We start from the raw sequence: 23,085 nt of genomic DNA, 5'->3' as shown, positions 1-23,085 counted from the left end.
AAGGTGGGTTGACGGGGAGGTTTCAGAAAATCGCCCCTCTCGCTACAGTGGTGGGAGAGAGGAAGCGTCCAAGTCGCTCTAGCTCATATACACGTTCATATACACATTGCTAAATTTAACACCTCCTAGTTTTTCAGTGGAACGTGTATCAGGACGTGTAAATCAGGACGTGTATATTCCAACGGCTATATTTGATCACCATCCATCTGCAAACAATCAACAAAAACACACAGTCAACATCAAATTAGTAACCAGAGAGTTCTTCTTGTACACTTCAGGTTGTACATCAGTACAAAATCTGTAGCAAAACACTATCAAAGCACAACTATTTTAGGCGCAGACCACAATCGTGCATCAAATTGACATGGAGAAGCCCCAAATTAACATGAACATATACCAAATCGACATTGCCAAGCCGGCCTCCCCACTGTCCACGGCCGCACCCGCACCCGCCGCCACCCTCCGGGCCGCACCCGGCGCCTTCCTTTTCTCCAGGGCGAGCGCCGCCGCCTCCAGGCCGCACCCGCCGCCTTCCCTTTCTCCAGGGCGAGCGCCGCCGCCCTCCAGGCCACACCGGCCGCAGCCCCCCAGCCCATCTCTCCGCGGCCGCCGCAGCACCACAGGCCATCTCTCCGCACCCGCCGCAGCACGCCAGCCCCTCTCTACGTGCCCTCCCATCTCCATGGCGCGCGCCGCCGCATCTGGCGAGCCAAGCGGCCGCCGCATCTGGAGATGGGGGCTGGCCACCGCGCGACTCCCCGCGCCTCCCCTGACCTCTTCTCTACATGCGGGAATAAAAAAGGGGCGAGAGAGAGAGCTTACCGGAGGGGAGTGGCCGCCGGCGAGCTTCGATGGCTCCGGACGGAGGTGGGATGCGAGCGGGAGCAGAGCTGGGGAGAAGAGGTTCCGTTTTCACGAGCGTGGCTTGGGCGTGTTTACTTCCACGATGAGTAGCGTCGTGGATGGACGTGTAAAGCTTCCACGACCGTATACACGATCCACTGGAGACTGATTTTGGGCCAGAAACGTGTAAACGAGCTTTACACGTCCATATAGACCATCCACTGGAGATGCTCTTAGGGTATGGCCAACGGCTCGCCTCAACTTGCTGCCTCGCAGGCTTTTTAGGCTCGGATGGCAGACCGAACCTAGAGCTGGTTGCTTCGCAGAGTGGGTAGTCTCTTGCAGGAGAGACCGGTTGCTGGGCAGAAAAAAGGCAGAAGAAACAAAGAAAGGTGAAGAGAGAGAAGAGAAAGTAAGGAAAAATCAATGGAGATGGGACCTGCTGCGTACAAAAGGAATCTGGTAGGATCCCAGCGAAACTGCAGCATGCGTTGGACGATTTTTTCTTCATACCGCTGCTTCATCTCCTTTTTAGCTTCGTGATGACGTGGGGCAGTGGCAAGCAGCTGCTACCATTGTCCATGCCCTTAGTTTCTATAAAATAGAGATTCAAATTTTCTATACAAATCGTATGAACAAAAGGATGACGTGGTGTGGGACTGCCTTTGGTCTTGGGGTAGTATACTAGTACTTGGCATTGACTGTCCATAAAGTTAAGATGGACCGACGGAACCAATAGGCAATAGACACGTTGACTGACATACTGTTCCATCCATACGGAGCACGTGGAAAAAGCCGAACTGTCACAGCTTCGGGAACCAGGCGGGCAGCGAAAGGGAAGCAGCCTCCTCGTTCTCGGCCTCCGGATTGCACACAGCCAGGCCGGCCGGCGAACCCTCTCCTCTGTCCCCTACCCCCAGAAATCGACCACCGCCAAAAATGCTGCCCCTTCTCCGCGGCGTCGTCTCCGGCCACCTCCGCCGCTCCCTGTCCACAGCCGCCCCGCGCCCTCCCTGGGTGCTCATGGACCGCGATACGCAGCTCACCAGATCCCCGGTAGGCGTCTCCTCCTCCTTCCGCCCGCCCCCCTCCGCCTCCTCCATCACCGTCCCCGTCTGGTCCTTGGACCTACAGCCTCCCGGGGCCGGGGACAACAACCTGTACATGGACACCATGCGCAGCCGCCTCCTCGCCGCCAGCGCCCACGGCTTCCTCCTCCTCGACGCTCACAAGTCCCGTTTCAAGCTCCACCCCAAAGCGGACCTCAACCTCCCGCCCGACGTGCTCCTCAAGGTCACGCCCTCCGAGCTCGTCTGCCGGAGGTTCGAGCGCCGCGTCTGCAACCCGGTCACCGGCGACCTCTTCCGCCTCCCGGACCTCCACGGCACCTCAACGGACGGCATGGGCCTCCTCACCCAGCCCGAGAGGTACGTCGCGGCCCAGCTCACCGAGGTCGACGGCGGCCGCCGCTTCATGCTGCGCCGGTTCTCCTCGGAGACGGGGGACTGGGGCGAGCTGGTGCTGCCGTCGCCGCTGCCGCCTGGCCGCCGGATGCACCTGGACCAAGAGCACGAGGTGCTGGACTTCGGGGGCCGGCTCTGGTGGGTGGACCTCAGCTGGGGCGCCGTCTGCGTCGACCCGTTCGGCGCCCGGCCTGAGCTCCGCGCCGTCGAGCTGCCGGAAGGCTGCGTGCTCCCTGGCCAACACAGCGACACGGACATAAGGCGGCTCGTCAACCTCAAGCACCGCCGCATGGGTGTCAGCGCCGGCAGGCTGTGCTACGCCGACGCCGACGCGTTCCATATCAGGTCCTTCACGCTGGACGACGAGAGCGGCCGCTGGACGCTCCAGCACCAGGTGCCCGTTGACAGCCTTTGGCCCAATGGCAAGGTGCTGCCTTCCGTTGCTGCTATCGACCCGCTCGACGCTGATGTGCTGCACCTCAACGTGGAGGAATTTACCGTCAGCGTGGACATGCGCCAGGAGACTATCCTTGTGGGTAGTGCATCTTTGCTGAGAGGCGTTTCTCCTCAGTCCGCCTCAAGCTCCTACCTGCCATGTGTGCTCCCATCATTTCTCGGATCGGCCCCGATTCCAGGTGGGTGATCAAAGTTGGCACATTTCTCTTTAGTTGCAAATTGGCAATCATGTCTAAGCGCCGGCATGAGTTAATGAGTGTTGATGAGACTCCCGTACATGGTCTAGTTTAAATTCATGTGTGTTTGGCCCCTTGTGCTCCACATTACTTGTGTTCTTCAGCATGCCTGCAGATATGTTTCTTCAGGCATTTGAACCTGCTGGTTTTCCAATCAAGTTTGCTATTGCCTTGGTCACAGTACCAAAATTACTTTGAAACATTTATGCGCTAGTATGAGTTAGCTGTCATGGTACACTGTCTATTAGGTTAATCCCATGATGATCATGCATACTCTCAGTTATGAAGTTGTACTTTTTTTTTTCTGAAACTAATTCTGAAATGGAGTCCACTACTATGGACATTTTCGTGGGATCAATCTGATATATCTTGGCCGCAATAAGTCTTAACAGCTAAATCAGTGGATATCCTCTGTCCCTTATCAGTAGTGGGTGCAGCTAAGTATTAGCAGCCTCCTTTGGTGATGTTTTTGCAAGTTAGAATTTCCAGTGTAAAGCAGGGTTAGAGTTATCTGTTGTTTATGAATTGTAATTTACACTACCTGCTCCAATTGTTATTCCAATCTCTCTTTAATCTGCTGTTCAAAGGTTCCTTAAGGATTTTTATATGTTTGTGTCCATTTTAGCAACTCGCTTATTTGTATGATGTACTGAATTCTTGATAACCTTGCTCTATGCATCAGCTTTTTTTCTTTGCTAGGTCTAGTATGCAATGCAGAGAAATCTAGTATACTGTTATAAATTATTTCTTGTTACTGTTGTGGCTGTTGTTTGAAATCTTGTACGCTGATCAAATGAACCTTTTCTAGGCAAGAATGACGTCGAAAAAAATAAGACTCTGGCAGATGTTCTGGTTCGTTCGGACAGACACCTGAAGACCTGAAAGGTACCTATTTACCATCTAATGCATCTCTGGGTACTTTCTCTTAGTTGATGCTTCTTTATTAATGCATTTTTGAATGTGGTATCATCCATTCAGATGTCTAGGATGCATTCCTCTTGCCTATACCTGTTACTCAGTCCATGCATTTTATAACCTAGAAGAAACATGTGCAGTATTTTCAAGTGGTTCTCTCTGTAGTCCAATATATCATCTTCCCTAATACTAGTCAATTTCTAATTGTCTCTGGTTGAATTTTACTTAGTGTTTTCTTGGAACTAGAAATATTTGGTTGGACTCAAAACCGGTTACACTCCACAGTTTAATATGTAGGAAAACGTAGCATAGAAAACAAAAATTTTCCTACCGCGAACACGAAATCCAAGCCAAGATGCAATCTAGAAGACGGTAGCAACGAGGGGATGATCAAGACTAACCCTTGAAGAGATTCCAAAGCCTATAATAGTAGGCTCTTATTGCTGCGGTAGACGATCACTTGCCGCTTGCAAAAGCGCGTAGAAGATCTTGATCACGATCGCTTCCGGCGCCACGAACGGGCAGCACCTCCGTACTCGGTCACACGTTCGGTTGTTGATGAAGACGACGTCCACCTCCCCGTTCCAGCGGGCAGCGGAAGTAGTAGCTCCTCTTGAATCCGACAGCACGACGGCGTGGTGTCGGTGGCGGTGTAGAAGTCCGGCGGAGCTTCGCTAAGCTATGCGGGCAATATGGAGTGGAGGAGCAAAGCTAGGGTTTGGGAGGGGGTGGCCGGCCACTCAAGGGGGGCGGCCAGCTTATGGTCTTTGGGGTGGCCGGCCCCCTCCCTTGGCCCCTCATTATATAGGTGGATCTCAAGTGTTGGTGTCCAAGTCTTCGAATAAGACCCGAAACCAAAACCTTCCATAGGAGGGGGAAACCTAGCCCAACTAGGACTCCCACCCAAAGGTGGGATTCCCACCTCCCATGTGGGGTTTGGCCGGCCCCCTATGGTGGAGTCCACTTGGGACTCCACCCCATCTAGGGCTGGCCGGCCATGGAGGTGGAGTCCCTTGTGGACTCCACCTTCCTTGGTGGTTTCTTCCGGACTTTTCTAGAACCTTCTAGAACCTTCCATAGAACCTTCCGCGACATTTTATTTCACATAAAATGACATCCTATATATGAATCTTATTCTCCGGACCATTCCGGAACTCCTCGTGATGTCCGGGATCTCATCCGGGACTCCGAACAAATATTCGAACTCCATTCCATAATTCAAGTGCTACCATTTCAACATCCAACTTTAAGTGTGTCACCCTACGGTTCGAGAACTATGCGGACATGGTTGAGTACTCACTCCGACCAATAACCAATAGCGGGATCTGGAGATCCATAATGGCTCCCACATATTCAACGATGACTTTAGTGATCGAATGAACCATTCACATATATTACCAATTCCCTTTGTCTCGCGATATTTTACTTGTCCGAGGTTTGATCTTCGGTATCACTCTATACCTTGTTCAACCTCGTCTCCTGACAAGTACTCTTTACTCGTACCGTGGTATGTGGTCTCTTATGAACTTATTCATATGCTTGCAAGACATAGACGACATTCCACCGAGAGGGCCCAAAGTATATCTATCCGTCATCGGGATGGACAAATCCCACTGTTGATCCATATGCTTCAACTCATACTTTCCGGATACTTAATCCCACCTTTATAACCACCCATTTACGCAGTGGCGTTTGGTGTAATCAAAGTACCTTTCTGGTATAAGTGATTTATATGATCTCATGGTCATAAGGACTAGGCAACTATGTATCGAAAGCTTATAGCAAATAACTTAATGACGAGATCTTATGCTACGCTTAATTTGGTGTGTCCATTACATCATTCATATAATGACATAACCTTGTTATTAATAACATCCAATGTTCATGATCACGAAACCATGATCATCTATTAATCAACAAGCTAGTTATACAAGAGGCTTACTAGGGACTCTTTGTTGTTCACATAACACACATGTATCAATGTTTCGGTTAATACAATTATAGCATGGTATGTAAACATTATCATAAACACGAAGATATATTATAATAACCATTTTATTATTGCCTCTTGGGCATATCTCCAACAGTCTCCCACTTGCACTAGAGTCAATAATCTAGTTTACATTTGTAAAGATATAACACCTTGGTCTTCTGGTGTTTTATCATGTATTGCTCACGAAAGAGGTTTTTTAGTCAACGGATCTGACATGCTCAGAACCGTATGTATTTTGTAATTCATTTGCGTCTTAACGCATCACTCATTTCCAAATGAGTCGGCATTAAATATGTTTGGTCTTCTGGTGGAACCTTAATTCCGCGGTCTGAAATATGTCACTAATATTGTCACACACAATATAGCTTCAAAGTTCTGACTCTGTCGGAAATACACCAGGTTCTCAAAGAACCTCTTGACTTAACATCCTTTGTTATTGTCAAAACAATGACATACTCTGCCTTCTTTTGTAGATTCCGTCACAATATTTAGAACTCTTCTAAATCTAGCATAGACAACTTCTAGCTCATTGCGCTACCTTTTAAACAACACTTAGTCTAATTTGAGATTGAAATTATATTTTATATGTGACAAAACCAATATCGGTGTAACACCTTACAGCGATTTGTTTGTCATTTCTTCATAAAAAAAAAATATATATATATCCTTAGTTCTTCTAAAGTACTCAAGGATATTCTTACTGTTGTCCAATGATCATCATATGAATCATTCTGGTATATGCTCATAACACTTTATAGCACATGATATCTGATTGTGTACATATTATTCGTGATCTAAAATCACTCATGTGTTTTTACTCATCGAGTGTCATATACACTCAAGTCTTGTTAAAACTTCACATGACAAGAACATTTTCTTAATATTTCTATATTGAACTACTTCAATATCCATCATATGTACTTTGACTTAAACTTATTTATGTGTTTCAATCTATCTTCATAGATCTTGACACTAAATTTGTTTCAGTCCATATCCTTTCATTGAAGTTAATTCTCAATGAAACCTTTTAATCAAGTATATAATTACATCATTTATAACCAACTATATGTCACCTACATAAAGTATTATAAATGTGTCTTAGCGCTCCCACTTAATTTCTTGCAAATGCAAGCCTCTTCATTGTTTCGATGAAATCAAAAACTCTTTGACTATTTCATCTAGTGAAGATTCAAACTCCGCTATACTTACTTCATCAAATTGAAGTTTGTATACCTATCTAGTATTCCACGGACCAGCAAAACTCTTGGTTGTATCTTGTATACACCTTTAATACACACTTCTGATAAGTAATGTATTTTGCCATCCTACTAACATATCTCATAAAGGAAATATGTAGTGATTACTAGAATAATCCATATAGACTTTAAGCATTGCTACGGAAGATCTAATCTTGTCGTAGTCAACTCTTTGAACTTTGTCGTAAACAACTTTTTGACAAGTTAAGCTTCTTCAAGGATATTTCATCCAAGTCCATCAATTTTATAGATCTATTTACTTTCAAAAAGTATTCATCTATCTTGGATTTCATGGCGTATAGCCATTTTAACGGAGTCAGGGCCCATCATAACTTCTTTGTTTTTAGTTGGTTTATCATTGTTCATAATGAATCCTTTGTCCACAAATCATTTATTTGATCACAAAGTAAACCATACCTACAAGGTTCAATATGTACTTCGATCTCCATGGCTAAAACACTTTGTAGTCATGGGAGCCATGATCGTCGTGGCCGCTTCCGAAACCAATTCCGATGCTGCGCTACTCTGATCATTATGCTCAGGTTCATAAACCTTATCAAATTATATTGTCCTCCCACTCAAATACTTCATTAGAAACAATTTCTCGGAAATAAAAAACATTGACAAACACTTTTGTCTTTGTCTTGTGAGAAGAATTCCCAATCAATTCTCTGGGATAACCAACAAAGACATTCATCCGATTTTGGTTGTAAACTCTTAGACCAAAATTTAAAGAAAGGACTATTAAGGTTTATACCCATGCCATAACTCGTATGGTGTCATTTCAACGGATCATGATGATGCTCTATTTAGTGTAAAAGCGGTAGTCACTAAAGCATAATCCACAAAAATATAATGGCATCAATATTTTATTTCATCATTGATCCAACAAAGTTTGGATATATCTCTTGGATACTTCATCATCACTATGATACTCCAAGAAACATAAGTTGTAGAACAATTTCATAACTCTCTTAGATGTTTGCTAAAACTCGTAATTCAAATATTTTCACCATGATCCAATCATAGATATTTGACTTTTCTATTACGATGATTTCCACTTCATGCTGAAATTTATTTGAATCCTATTCAAATGTTTCAAACTTTTCCTTATTGAATATATCCACATATATACTCAATTCATTGTTTGAAGGTTTTCATGAAATAGAAGAATCTCCCGCACACAACTATGCCTAGTGAACCACATACATCATCATGTATATTTTCACAAAGTTAGTTGCCCGTTCAACTCTTGGCCTATGAACGGTATTTTAATCATTCTCTTTAGAAAAGATTTGCAAGTGCCAAATGATTCAAAAATCAAATGACTCCAAAAATCCATTTGCATGGAGTTCCTTCATGCGTTCCTTTCTAACATGACCTAAATGGCGGTTCCACAAATAAGTGGAATTCAAATCATTTGCCTTATGGCATTTTGGCGTCGCTTTATGTATGTGTGTTTCACCTTTAAGATTTATAATAACTTATCCATCGTACATGGAGTAATGTCATAATTTGAACAACTCATTGTTTTTATTTGACCAGAGCAAAATAACAATTATTAAGTTCTTTATTATAAATTCTAAGGGCTAGATAGAATGCCAACGACGAACATAATAACACTTTATTTTGTTCCGTACGTGCTTTTCTATCATATTCCTTGTCACCACTTAGGCCATTGTATTCTTGTATTGCGTTGTTTTGTATGACACTTCATACCAACCAATATGGTACTAATACCCAAGAATTTCATTGTGTGACTTAACTAGGAATACAACCATAACATGTATATCATTTATATACACCTGAGCTAGACTTTCTAGTCTTTTCTTTTCTTTTTGCCAAAATATCTTTTGCAGTTTCTCTTTTAGCTTTCCTCATTATTCGTAAAAACACTTCAACATTAATAACTTCTAGGTTTGTTGGTCAAATACCAATAACCTTGAGGTTCTTACTTTGAAGTTGATCATCATATGACAAGTGTTCCAGATTTCACTATTAGTAACTTTGTAATATGATGAACAATTTCACTCATAATTTTATCCATCATATCATGACGACTTTTCGAGACCATGTCTGTACATGCTAGGCTCGTAAAGTTTTAACCTTGGTATTTGCATGTGCAAATCTAGCTTGCACCCGTTGTATGCACACGTAGAATCTATCACACCCGATCATCACGTGATGCTTCGAAACGACGAGTTTTAGTAACGGTGCATATTAAGGATGGTCACTTCATGGATATGCGAATATCGTTAGTGCCCCAATAGTTGGAGGATTGTGACGCCTTGCGTCTTCAACCTTCGTACATTCCCATAAAACTTATGAGTTCATGTAGTCTCACCAAATTATATTCTATCATCTTGTAATAAGGTCTTAGATATCACATATATCTCATACCTTGATTATTTCTGAAAACTAAATTTTCAGCTCCTTACTTTTCAAACAGATTTGAAATTCAAGTTTCACGGAGACAAGATAACTTTAGGTACTAATTGAAACCATAGCTCTTTGAATCAACAATGTGAGGTTTACTAAAAGTTTGCAATAGGACTTAATCAATTCTTGATTCTTTAACAATACGGTACCAATCCGTAAAGTTTCTTGTCAGATTTTAACAGTATTTCTATCTCAATTATAAGACTAGCGCATAGAAGTAAACGGATGCCAATACTACAAAATTAATTCAAAATACTACTCAGACTATGTTTATGATAATTAGTTCATGTTTTAATCTAATTACTAATGAACTCCCACTTAATACAACATCCCTCATAGTTGTTAAGTGGTACACGATCCATATCCACTACACCAAAACCGATCATCACGTGAGATGATGTAGCTTCAATGGTGAACATCAACATGTTGATCATATCATCCATATGACTCGTGTTCAACCTTTCGGTTTCCGTTGTCCCGAGGCCATGTCTGTACATGCTAGGCTCGTCAAGCAAACCCAAGTATTCCGCGTGTGCAACATGGCTTACACCCGTTGTATGTGAATCGTTGAATCTATCACATCCGATCATCACGAGATGCTTCGAAACGACGAACTGTTACAACGGTGCATACGAGGGGAGAACACTTTATTATCTTGATATTAATGTGAGGGATCATCTTATAATGCTACCGTCGCGATCTAAGCAAAATAAGATGCATAAAAGGATTAACATCACATGCAGTTCATATGTGATATGATATGGCCCTTTTGTCTTTGCGCCTTTGATCTTTATCTCCAAAGCACGGACATGATCTCCATCATCAACGAGCATGATCTCCATCATCGTCGGCGTAGCGTCAAGGTTCATGGCGCCGTCTTCATGGTTGTTCACCTCATGTAGCAACTATTACAACTACTTTGAAATACTACTCAACATGAAAATTAAAGACAACCATAAGGCTCCTGCCGGTTGCCACAATACAATAATGATCATCACATACATATTCATCATCATATCATGGCCATATCACATCACCAAACCCTGCAAAAACAAGTTAGACGTCTCTAATTTGGTTTGCATATTTTACGTGGTTTAGGGTTTTCGAGAGAGATCTAATCTACCTACGAACATGAACCACAACGGTGATACTAATGTTGTCAATAGAAGAGTAAATTGAATCTTCACTATAGTAGGAGAGACAGACACCCGCAAAGCCTCTTATGCAATACAAGTTGCATGTCGAACGAGGAACAAGTCTCATGAACGCGGTCATGTAAAGTTAGTCCGAGCCGCTTCATCCCACTATGCCACAAAGATGCAAAGTACTCAAACTAAAGATAACAAGAGCATCAACGCCCACAAAACCATTGTGTTCTACTCGTGCAACCATCTATGCATAGACACGGCTCTGATACCACTGTAGGAAAACGTAGCATAGAAAACAAAAAATTTCCTACCGCGAACACGAAATCCAAGCCAAGATGCAATCTAGAAGACGGTAGCAACGAGGGGATGATCAAGACTAACCCTTGAAGAGATTCCAAAGCCTATAATAGTAGGCTCTTATTGCTGCGGTAGACGATCACTTGCCGCTTGCAAAAGCGCGTAGAAGATCTTGATCACGATCGCTTCCGGCGCCACGAACGGGCAGCACCTCCGTACTCGGTCACACGTTCGGTTGTTGATGAAGACGACGTCCACCTCCCCGTTCCAGCGGGCAACGGAAGTAGTAGCTCCTCTTGAATCCGACAGCACGACGGCGTGGTGTCGGTGGCGGTGTAGAAGTCCGGCGGAGCTTCGCTAAGCTATGCGGGCAATATGGAGTGGAGGAGCAAAGCTAGGGTTTGGGAGGGGGTGGCCGGCCACTCAAGGGGGGCGGCCAGCTTATGGTCTTTGGGGTGGCCGGCCCCCTCCCTTGGCCCCTCATTATATAGGTGGATCTCAAGTGTTGGTGTCCAAGTCTTCGAATAAGACCCGAAACCAAAACCTTCCATAGGAGGGGGAAACCTAGCCCAACTAGGACTCCCACCCAAAGGTGGGATTCCCACCTCCCATGTGGGGTTTGGCCGGCCCCCTATGGTGGAGTCCACTTGGGACTCCACCCCATCTAGGGCTGGCCGGCCATGGAGGTGGAGTCCCTTGTGGACTCCACCTTCCTTGGTGGTTTCTTCCGGACTTTTCTAGAACCTTCTAGAACCTTCCATAGAACCTTCCGCGACATTTTATTTCACATAAAATGACATCCTATATATGAATCTTATTCTCCGGACCATTCCGGAACTCCTCGTGATGTCCGGGATCTCATCCGGGACTCCGAACAAATATTCGAACTCCATTCCATAATTCAAGTGCTACCATTTCAACATCCAACTTTAAGTGTGTCACCCTACGGTTCGAGAACTATGCGGACATGGTTGAGTACTCACTCCGACCAATAACCAATAGCGGGATCTGGAGATCCATAATGGCTCCCACATATTCAACGATGACTTTAGTGATCGAATGAACCATTCACATATATTACCAATTCCCTTTGTCTCGCGATATTTTACTTGTCCGAGGTTTGATCTTCGGTATCACTCTATACCTTGTTCAACCTCGTCTCCTGACAAGTACTCTTTACTCGTACCGTGGTATGTGGTCTCTTATGAACTTATTCATATGCTTGCAAGACATAGACGACATTCCACCGAGAGGGCCCAGAGTATATCTATCCGTCATCGGGATGGACAAATCCCACTGTTGATCCATATGCTTCAACTCATACTTTCCGGATACTTAATCCCACCTTTATAACCACCCATTTACGCAGTGGCGTTTGGTGTAATCAAAGTACCTTTCTGGTATAAGTGATTTATATGATCTCATGGTCATAAGGACTAGGCAACTATGTATCGAAAGCTTATAGCAAATAACTTAATGACGAGATCTTATGCTACGCTTAATTTGGTGTGTCCATTACATCATTCATATAATGACATAACCTTGTTATTAATAACATCCAATGTTCATGATCACGAAACCATGATCATCTATTAATCAACAAGCTAGTTATACAAGAGGCTTACTAGGGACTCTTTGTTGTTCACATAACACACATGTATCAATGTTTCGGTTAATACAATTATAGCATGGTATGTAAACATTATCATAAACACGAAGATATATTATAATAACCATTTTATTATTGCCTCTTGGGCATATCTCCAACATAATACTGCTGAAATAATCACACTGCCATGCTGATGAGCAACTGTCCTGCAAGCAACTTGCCATACTGCTGAAATTATGGGTTGTTATTTTAGTATGGACTTCCATCCATGTGTATTATTACTTTCTGAACGAGCAGCGTGTTTAAGTGTGACACTAAAGACTATTCAAACCATTGCATATAGGGGTATAGGAATGTGAAGGATAATGCTTTTTTTTTTGCGGATGGTGCATACCTTTGTTCATTATTCTGCCCATTGCGTTACTGAATACTGTATAAGAGCCTGAAGAGTGCTTATAGCCATTTCATCAGCATGTATGCTCTTTTTTGTTCCTTTCTTGAAATATTATCAACAACTGATGAAACCTGAAATTGAAGCTCTTGCTATATATTGGCAAGTATTAGTGGTGTAATTTTCTGCTGCAGTAAAGTCTTGCATGGAAAATAAACAGACATAGATGGACTAATGTAGCCTTCCTGTTTAGTCAGCTACTTTTGGTTGTTTCTTCCCTATCATTCGATCTCTTCGTATAGTTATTCAAAAGCCCTTAATGTTTCACCAACTGATCAAGGCTGAATTTGAAGCCTCCAGATTCATTTTACGGAAAAGGTGCTTTCTCTTAGTATACCATTGCATACTGGGGTATAGGAGTGTGAAGGATAATCTGTACTCCCTCCGTCCTGAAATATTATCAACAACTGATGAACCTGAAATTGAAGCTCTTGCTATTTATTAGCAAGTGCTAATGGTGCAATTTTCTGCTGCAGTAAATACATGGATCGGAAATAAACAGACATAGATGGACTAATGTAGCCTTCTTGTTTAATCAGCTACTTTTGGTTGTTTTTTCGGTATCATTTGCTCTCTTCGTATATTTATTCAAAAGCCCCTAATGTTTCACCAACTGACCAACGCTGAATCTGAAGACTCAATTTTCATTTTGTGAAAAGGGTAACAAGAATCATGTATGCTGTAAGTTTTGTCTGCAATCCTGCCGTCAGGACATGCATATCCAGATGATAAATTCACAATTCATTGACCTTCACTAGGGAGATAGATGGACTATAGGCGTTTCTGCTTACTTTCATTTTCTATCTCTTGTGTTGTGTGACTGTGTCTATATCACGCATTCTCTTTATGTGTTTTACATCTATACATGCTTCATGTTTTTTTTTTAATCTTCAGGTTTCTTAAAACTAACAATCAAGTAGTGGCAGACGGTGGCAGTTTATGGGACTCTGACTTTGCGGGAGAGGTGGAGTTTGCTGGTGAATCATCTCACCTTTTTTGGGCGAATCTGGGAGTTGGTTTGGTTCAGACTTCCAGTTGACACTTGAGAGTAGCGCGATAAGTAGAATTACTCAGCTAAAGCGGTGTGATATGTGTAATCGCTGCAAGACAATGTTGTCTCTTTTGTAGGTAAAAGGTCATGCATCCACATGTTTAACTCACTATTTGGGTTCTCCTCTGCTTATCTGTCTTACGCTCAGTATGGTGATGAATTGCTGATGCGCATTTCAGTTTCAGTTTCAGATTTCGACTCTTGGCTGCCTTTTAATTTTTCCTTACTGTTACTTAGTTTCAGTTGATCTATTGATACCAATCAGAAAGATTAATCTGAAAGTCCTGAACTATTTTCTGAAACAATCAGAGCGACTCAAAAACTTCCTATATATATAGAGAGTGGACTTTTAGAGCAGGTGCTCAGCACGCACCCGTATCCGTACCGACTATTTTGCATCAAGATTCGTGCTAGCTTTTTTTTCTCCCTCTCAAACAACTTCTCATTTTTGTATCTCTCACACCAAACAATCTTTGAACTTGGAATTTTGCAGATCACTTAAACATAACAACTAGAATTTGGGAAAAATATTTTGGATTTTTTATGTCATTACGTAAATATATATTTCAAGAATTTATTTTGAATTTTAAAATAATTTGAAATTTTAATTTTCAAAAAAAATTCCAAACTATTTTTCCCTTATTCTGTTTGTTCTGTTTGAGTGACTTGCAGAAAAATCAAATCGAAATATATTATAATTTACGAAATATAAAAAAGAAAAAAATCAAAAAAGGTAAAGGTGCGCAAAGCGCACCTGCGCTACTACACATTTCCCAATATATATATACTAGATCATAAAGGCGCACGTTGTCGCGCCCATCCATCTCGAAAGTATAACTGTTGAGATATAGGCAAAAATATTCATAGTCAATGGTAATGAATTTAGGGTAGAAATCACACACACACACACCACGGAGCAGCTTGCTTGAAAAATTGTGATACCAATATGCTTAGCTTCCATACACATTGTTCAGAACTAAGGCCCTGAAGTGCCTGTAAGGACAGGTTCTTACATATCATTATATCACACAAGTTCACGAAATAAACCGATTAACTCCAACCAAGCACTCGAGGGAATGTGAACAGAACAATAACAACATATATGGTTACATTTGTTTTATGTGCCATTGTTCCTGATAAGAAGCAAAGAGATATTACGAAAACTGAAGCAGAACATGTGGTGAAGATGCAGAAACGGCTAGTGATCCGGGAATACAAAAAACTATGCATTAAGATGTAAGTTAGTAGGTAGTAGTAGCAAAAGGCAGAATGAACCTTGTCTGAACAATTTCTTACCAACAGATTCAGTCTTAGAGGCAGATGCAGGCATATTATAATCAGTTAGTTACTTGTAGACCCGCTTGGAATTATATGAAGTAGTACATATATAGAGAGACAAAATTAAGATTCATCTGCAGAAAGTAGTAGTACTTAATCGTTTTTATCTTGTTTCCAGTGGTAGAATTTGCATCATCATTTCAAGAGCCACGTGGTAATTCTTTGAAGAAAAGAGGCGATGGTACTATTGTAACTCTTGTTGTGGTTCCTTGAGGCTGACATAAGAAATAGGCAATGTCAGTACACACAATAAAGGTGAACATAGGGTCTTTTCTTATATGCTGCACACTAAGAAGGTGCACCTAGAAAATTAAATATGCCATGAAATAATTTAATATACACATTGCCATCACTAAATATTTGAAGGAGACCGCTAAAAAGGACTCAAATATTCAGTTGTTCGCAACTCCAAGTCATATAAATAACATGCATCGACCATTCAAGATTAAGAAAGTGCCCTTATGTATAATAAGAAACTTGAATTGGCACCCGAATACCTGATCAAGGGGGAAGTTGTACATACTCTGAAATGTCACGTAAAAGATGTAAAATTCCATTATCACTTAGCAGAAGGAAAAAAAAACCCACAGTGAATTGGACTAAGATCCGGATAGCCGGCATGCCCCTGCTACACTGGTGAGCTCCCTGCTCCCTCGTAACAGTATAGGGAAGATACAACTATACCCTGATGAATTGATGTGCCGCCACTGCATATGAGCATTATAGGGCAACGAGCAAACCAAGCACGGGTAAGAATCAACCAGCCCATGAGCCATTATCTCTACTTCGCCCGGAAAAGTTCAGGCAAGTACTTCTCACTCTGCAAACATAAGGAGCACAGCAAAATTAGAGAGTCTGAGACTAAGACTCATTCGAACCTGTCCAACCAAAGAAATAGGGCAAATCTCGAATGAAGGAGCGCGGGAAAGGACTGTAGGAATCAATATTCAATAACGAGCAAAGCAATCATATATGAATCAACCAGCCCATTAGCCGTCATCTCCACTTCACACGGAACAGTTCAGGCAAGTACTTCTCAGATCATCCAGATGGCTCTGCAAACATAAGGAAGACAACAAACATAGAGATTGTGAGACTAATACCCACTCGAACCAGTGCAACCGAGGGAAAAAGGGAAAATATCGAATAAGGAGCTCGGGAAAGGACCGCGGCAAAGACGATCGAAGTAGGACGACGAAAAATATCGAATGAAGGAGCTCGGGAAAGGACCGCAAGAAAGACGATCCAAGTAGTACGACGGGAGATAGCTGACAATAACGCTCATATTAATCATCATAATTACAGGAAGGAGTGCGTCACCATAATTGGAGGAAGGATTGAATCAAAATTACCACCATGATTACGGCGATGGCGGTTTCAGTTTAGTTTGCAATCCGTGATTAAGACGCCGCCTAAAAAATAGAGGTGTTCCTCGCATCATGGACCGGGTCCATCGGAGAATCGAGCAATGGTAGACCGTATGGAGGGAAAGCATTACACGGTCTCCGGCTATACAAACTTCGCCGGCACCGTCGCCTGAGAAGAAATCAGAAAAATAAGTTGGTCAGCCTGTTCTAAATCCGAGTATCCGACATACACATAACAAATCTCTACTACTATTAAAAGAGCCAGAGCGGCAGATCCAGACGATCTAGGCCATCTAATCATCTAATCCACCGGCTTACATTACTGCTAAAACAGTGTTAGACGCCTGTTAGACGCCCCACGTCTCCACGCCTCAAAAAAACAAACCGCTTGCAAGCCGCCGCAGCAAGCCGCCGCGCCGTCCGTTGCAGGTGCCGCCCGTCGCGAGCGCCGCCCTAGCAATCGCCACGCCTTCCCCAGCAACCCGCCGCGCCGTCCATCGCTGGTGCCGCCCGCCGCGTGCGTCGCCCCGGCAATCACCATGCCGTCCCCAGCAACCCGCCGCGCCGTCCATCGCAGGTGCCGCCCGCCGCGAGCGTCGCCCCGGCAATCACCACGCCGTCCCCAGCAACCAGCCGCGCCGTCCGTCGCAGGTGCCGCCCGCCGTGAGTGTCGCCCCGCCGCGAGCGCAGCGTCTCACAATCACCGCGTCGCGCCGCCACCAACAAGCCGCCGCGCCGCCCGCCGCAAGCGCCGCGTCGCCCAATCCCCCCAGAAAATCTCCGCAACTGCACGGTGGCGCCTCCTCTGCACCTGTTGTCGCTCTGCACCCAGCTCAACTACACTTGAAGTTATCTGTTAAATTTCAGATTGTGGACTGTACCGTCCTCTAAACCTATCCTCTTGAAATTTGATTGTATTACAATCGTAGTTTTGTGCCATTTAGGCCATTTAGATTTTATATTATCAGATATCAGACTAGCAGCTGACACTGGTATATCTGAATATATGGCTGACGAGGACATTTCTTTTCTTTGCAGTCAGTGGTACTGGATCATGATTACTGCCATACAAGGAAGTGGAGGCTGGAGACACTGTTGATAACTAATCAATGTGTTCTACTGGAGTATCTATGTTTTATTTCACCCTTCATTACGACGGTTATCTCCTAGATCTGGGCATTCAGGTATGGTTTCTTAGAATGTTTGGAGAAACGGCTACTCTATCTACATTCTACAATAATGGTCGCTACTGTCTTATTTCTAAAATTGATTCTGACGGACCAGTTTATGACAGGATGAAAAGGCCCACTCCATCTTTAAGAATTGCTGACAACATTTTTTGGTTATTTGGTGGAGCTCTTGGAGCGATAATGTAGCACCTCTTTGATTATTTACATTGCGTAAATATTTTAATAGGAAAGAGATTATCGAATACCATACTTTGACATCCTACTGAAATTAATGCATTTAGTGAAATGCCATCGTTTTATGGAATTGTTTACATCGATCTGAAGCTGGATCACGTGAGACAGCGCAGCCTGACCAAACTGACGAATCTGTCAGCTGTATCTCCATCGGTAACTGATTATTAAGTAATGGCCTTCTAACTGTCATTTTAAGTAATGGTATTCTAACTGATTTATATTAGAAAAAATATTGAATTTCATTTCATATTTAGCGGATTCATGTGATGCAATAAGAGAAGGCAGATATATGCAGAGAGGAATGATCCATTAGCAATATACTTTTTGTTCTCGAAGGCCTGCAATTTTTCTTCCTTTCTATCTGTTGTGCAACTAGATCTATATATATTGTATAGACATAGTGTAGTTTTAGACATTGATTTTGGTAGGCTCAGTTTAGCAGGGTAATGTAGTTGTAGGCACTGATTTTCTCTGCTGCTATGGTTTTCATCTGAACTATATGGCTTTTAGTTTCCATTGCTGCTGATTTGTTGTTGTGACACTTTCAATTTGTTAAGTACATGATGTACTGGAGATTTCGCGCTATTATACCTCTTATATTATATTACTTATAGAGATGGATTATTTTATTGATAGATCCTGCACAAATTTAATTGTTAAACACTGATATTGTTATTTTGCATCAGTGCAGTTAACCGTTTTGGCCTTTATAAGGTTTAATTACTGCCTTGGATCTTGACAAGATTTTGATGTTTCATACTACTGAAACACATCTGCTAGGTGGCTATGGCAGGTGCTTGCATTTGTTGATCCAAAAGCCCTAATTATTTAAACATTTCCTTCTAAATGAAGTCGTGCATGCAGCAAGCCGGAAACAAGGGTGACGACACTTGTTGGTCTTTGTGTCATTGCTGCCAATTTGGACATTTGCATTGACCGATTTGACAATCTGAATAAGAAAGCCTGGAATGTGGAATTTTTTTGGTATAGATGTGGAATTTTGTTTAGTCGAAGAAGCTTTTGCCGGGTCTTTTTATATTGGTATAGATGTGGAATTTTGTTTGGGCGAAGTGAAATTGTTCTAACAACTTTAATTCTTTCATGAAGAGGCTTTTGTTAGCAATGGTCATGTAAAGGAAGAAGAACAAAACACATGAAACAACTACGAGAAATTTGGCTTGGTTTATCAGTGATTTGCATGAGTTCGTGTTGCCTACTTTATTTGTCACCAACATGTCGATATGAAAAAGCTATAGGATGGAGATTATTATGAACTATTTGTGCATATGAATGCTTAGAACATGTTTTTTGTTGAGATTTGGTTGAGATGTACTGCAGAACACGTGCATTGCACGTGCAATATTACTAGTAGAATGTAAAAAATAAAAGTAACATGGGATCGTACCCTACCATCGCTGTTTCAGTGCGGGGAAAAGTTTCCTCAGCGGATTTTAGTTCGGTACATGGCCAGCCCGTCGGCGGCGTGGGACTAATACGAACAGCAACCCCGTTGACCAGATAACAGAGGAAAGGGGAGGAGAAAGGAGACATGTTGTTTATTCTTTACCGGTTAGTTTTCATGACAAATGGCCATTGGCCTACTCGGGAGGTCCACTTTACCTTCTCACGGCCCAATAAACGAGCTGCCTTCCAACTCAATCCCTGCAGTAGCAGCCCGGTAATGAGCGGTAGCATCGACCCGAACGCGACTATTCGGTCTCTCGGTAAAACAGGAAACGTTAGATGCCTAGATCGAACGGTTTAGAACGTCTAAACGCTGTGAGAGCTCCTAGCTTGGTGAGTTTTACTGTTAACTAATGATGGACATGTTCAACTGAACTGGATATAATCCTGTATTTATGAACAAAATAATTACTACTACACTTTTTGACAATAAACGTACCACGAACTAAATCTCTGTATCTACGCTAGCCCTACACGGCAGAACTAGTAACAAAAAAAATCTCGGAACTAGGAGATGTGGGCCTTGATGATCTGGTCGGCCATGGCCTTGTAGGTGGCCTGCGTGGGGTGCACGGAGTCGAAGAACATGTACTGCTCCGGCGACTTGCACTGCGGGAGGAGGCTGGTGCAGAGCGCCCCCATCTCCATCATCCCGGTCCCGCAGCAGCCGAGACCCGTCTGGGTGAAGCCGTACTTGTCCGGGTGCGTGACCATGTCCAGGAGCGGCGTGTAGTTGTCGACGTAGGAGACGGTGGCGCCCGTGGAGTTGGCCTCCAGCTGCGCCAGCGCCTTGTGCAGCTTGGCGTTGTACCTCTGCGTCTCCTGGTTCTGCAGGTCCACGCAGCCGTGGCCCGACGAGAGCGGCGGCTGCTGCCCCCTCAGGCTCTTCATCACCGGCAGGCACCCCACCGGCGGCATCCCCGCCACGATGAACCTGCGGGCGCCCAGCTTGTACAGGCTCTGCATCCACATTGATTGTTGCATCGTTAATATTCAGTATGTACATGAGCCGATCTACTACTACTGAAAGAAGATAACTGAACTAAGTATATATCGATCTACTAGTTAATGATCCGATCGACCGACCTGGATGTAAGACTGGAACTTGTTGATGAGGTAGTCGTGGTAGCCGTCGATGGTGGGGTAGTTGAGGGCGCGGAACGGCATCATGTAGTAGTTCATGGTGACGTCGTTGGTGCCCGCGGAGAGGATGAAGAGCGACTTGCCGGCGATGTCCGAGGCCTGGGGCTCGCCGATCCGGGAGAGCAGCTGCTGGAAGTCGCTGATCTGCGACTCGAACGTCGACACAAGTGCTTCGTGCGCGGTGAGGTCGTCCAGGCCGGAACCTCCGGAGGCGAAGCTGACCCCCGTGGTAGCGTTGGCGTGGGTGAGCCCATGGTCGTGGTACGCCGGGAGGAGGTCCTTGATGCCGAGCGCGGCGACGATGTAGTCGGTGATGAGCTTGCCGTCCGAGAAGCGGCCCGAGGGGGCCACGCCGGCGGGGAAGGCGCGGCCGTAGGGCGCGTGGTCGGCGCGCACCAGCGTCAGGAGCCGGTTGTTGTTGCCCGGGTCCAGCGTCGAGTCGCCGAAGGCGAACACGGCCGGGATGTCGTGCGTCGTGGCCGCCGCTGCAGGTTTGCCGTCCGACGCTGACGACGCCGTCGGGATGGCGTGCTTGCTGCTCGACCTCGCCGCCGCCGCCGGGGAGGAAGAGACGACGAGGAGGGCGGCGAGGAAGAGCGCCGTGGTGGCTAGGCTTGGCGCCATCTTGTAGATCGATGGATATCGTGCTTGATGCTTCAGGGCCGAGGAGGTCGATTTATATAGTGGAGGGGGGCGGGAAGAGATAAACAAGTGATCGTATACGAGATTTAAACGACGACGGCCTGTCTGGCTCACGCGGTATGTTGTTGCGCGCTGCGCCGTCGATCGGGCTGCTCGTGCGTGTTCAAGTGATCTGGGACGTACGTGCGAAACACGTCTGTAATTTCGCCAATATCCTTTTCCGGTCCTAATCCAAATATATGTGCTTCAACTGTTTGTTCCAAATTCTATCTGTAACAGTTCTGGACGACCATCAATGTATTCCGTACAACCAAACTGCCCGACGAGACGTAGGAACAAGAAACATCGTAAACTCTTGCTATGCAAGAAACTATACTCGAATCCTGTTAAAAAAAAAATATATATATATATACTCGAATCCTTAAAAAAAAATCTCAAAGAAAACTACATTTTTTTTGCGAAACATAGTACAGACATAGACGCTCACATATACGCATATACACTCATCTCTATGAACGCACGCGCACACCCTACCCTATGAGCACCTCCGAGAGACTGTGTCCAAGAAGCTTCATTCGACGAGTCTTAAGATTGACGAAGTTACCATAGGTGTCTCGCTGTCGACGGAAACGTCGCCTCCCATTAAAAAATATTTCGCCTTTAATGAAACATCAAAAATATAGGATTTGAACTGTATTGGGTTGGGAGTACCACTGCCTTCCTAACCACACAACCATAAGTTAGTTCAAAAAACATGCTTTTGAAAACATTTACCTGCCGTAGTATTCTTTTACGTACTTGAGGTTGGTTTCATCTACATGGCCACGTCTACATCTATGGCAAAAACAAAAGTCGGAACTGCTACGTGTCATCAATCCAATAGAATTTTGTAAGTATCACTCACCCAAAAAAGGTGCTTCAGTGACGCTTTTTTTTTAATAAAAATTGTGCCATTGCATTTTTATGCCCAAAAAGTGCAACTCAACTGAGTTGCACTTTTTTTTAAACTACAATTGCACTTTTCTCATGACCGAGATTTAAAAAATTCTCAGTAAACTGAGATATAGACAAATTCAAAAAAATACCCTACAAAACATGCCTAAAGATTTATAAATTTGGTCTTATCACTTCAGGGGTTTGTGAGAAGCGTATTCCTCACTAGTTAAACGCCTGCATGTTGCTGCAGCCTCTTAATTTTTAGGGATTTCTATTTTCGTGCCCCTGGTTCGTTAGTTGTACTCAGTTTTCCCCAGCCCCTTAGTTTTTCCTCAGTTTTCCCCTCCCTCTAGTTTGAAACCCGTCGCAGACGCTCAGACGGGAGGGTTGCCGTCTGGTCAGAGGCCTTCACCGTTACCGGTGACGGCTAGGGAGCCGCGTTGGTGTTGAATTGACCGTTTCTTTCGAACTGTGTTGACTGTTGACTGGAGGAGCTCACCCAAAGCTTTCCACTCCGCCCGATACTGGAGGAGCTCACACACCGCCCCTCCGCCGCCACGCCGTCCTGCCCTCCTACCTTATGGCGTCTTCCGCCGCCGAGCCGCCCCCGCCCC

General features: G+C 44.1%; 2 protein-coding genes across 3 annotated transcripts; one reads left to right on the top strand and one right to left on the bottom strand.

The window, feature by feature from the left end:
• The first annotated feature begins 1,675 nt into the window (after nucleotides 1-1,675).
• Nucleotides 1,676-14,341, top strand: LOC127320004 (uncharacterized). Of its 2 annotated transcripts, none has more exons than XM_051349795.1 (3): nucleotides 1,676-2,941; nucleotides 3,807-3,883; nucleotides 14,033-14,341. In XM_051349795.1, the coding sequence occupies exons 1-2, from the start codon at nucleotides 1,783-1,785 to the stop codon at nucleotides 3,878-3,880; spliced, it is 1,233 nt and encodes a 410-aa protein (XP_051205755.1). In that variant the 5' UTR covers nucleotides 1,676-1,782; the 3' UTR covers nucleotides 3,881-3,883; nucleotides 14,033-14,341. The 2 variants fall into 2 exon arrangements, with proteins under 2 accessions (XP_051205755.1, XP_051205754.1); XM_051349794.1 differs by having other exon boundaries at nucleotides 14,001-14,341.
• Nucleotides 14,342-20,257: 5,916 nt separating this feature from the next.
• LOC127313347 (GDSL esterase/lipase At2g40250) lies at nucleotides 20,258-21,525 on the bottom strand. Its single transcript, XM_051343891.2, has 2 exons — nucleotides 20,837-21,525; nucleotides 20,258-20,710 (listed from the first exon to the last, which is right to left on the bottom strand). The coding sequence occupies exons 1-2, from the start codon at nucleotides 21,515-21,517 to the stop codon at nucleotides 20,258-20,260; spliced, it is 1,134 nt and encodes a 377-aa protein (XP_051199851.1). The 5' UTR covers nucleotides 21,518-21,525.
• Nucleotides 21,526-23,085: the final 1,560 nt, after the last annotated feature.

This window comes from Lolium perenne, chromosome 1 (assembly GCF_019359855.2).
Source record: "Lolium perenne isolate Kyuss_39 chromosome 1, Kyuss_2.0, whole genome shotgun sequence".
In the NCBI taxonomy this organism is placed as follows: domain Eukaryota; kingdom Viridiplantae; phylum Streptophyta; class Magnoliopsida; order Poales; family Poaceae; genus Lolium; species Lolium perenne.
The sequence above is the reverse complement of the archived record's forward strand: the minus strand, read 5'-3'. Positions and strand labels throughout refer to the sequence as shown.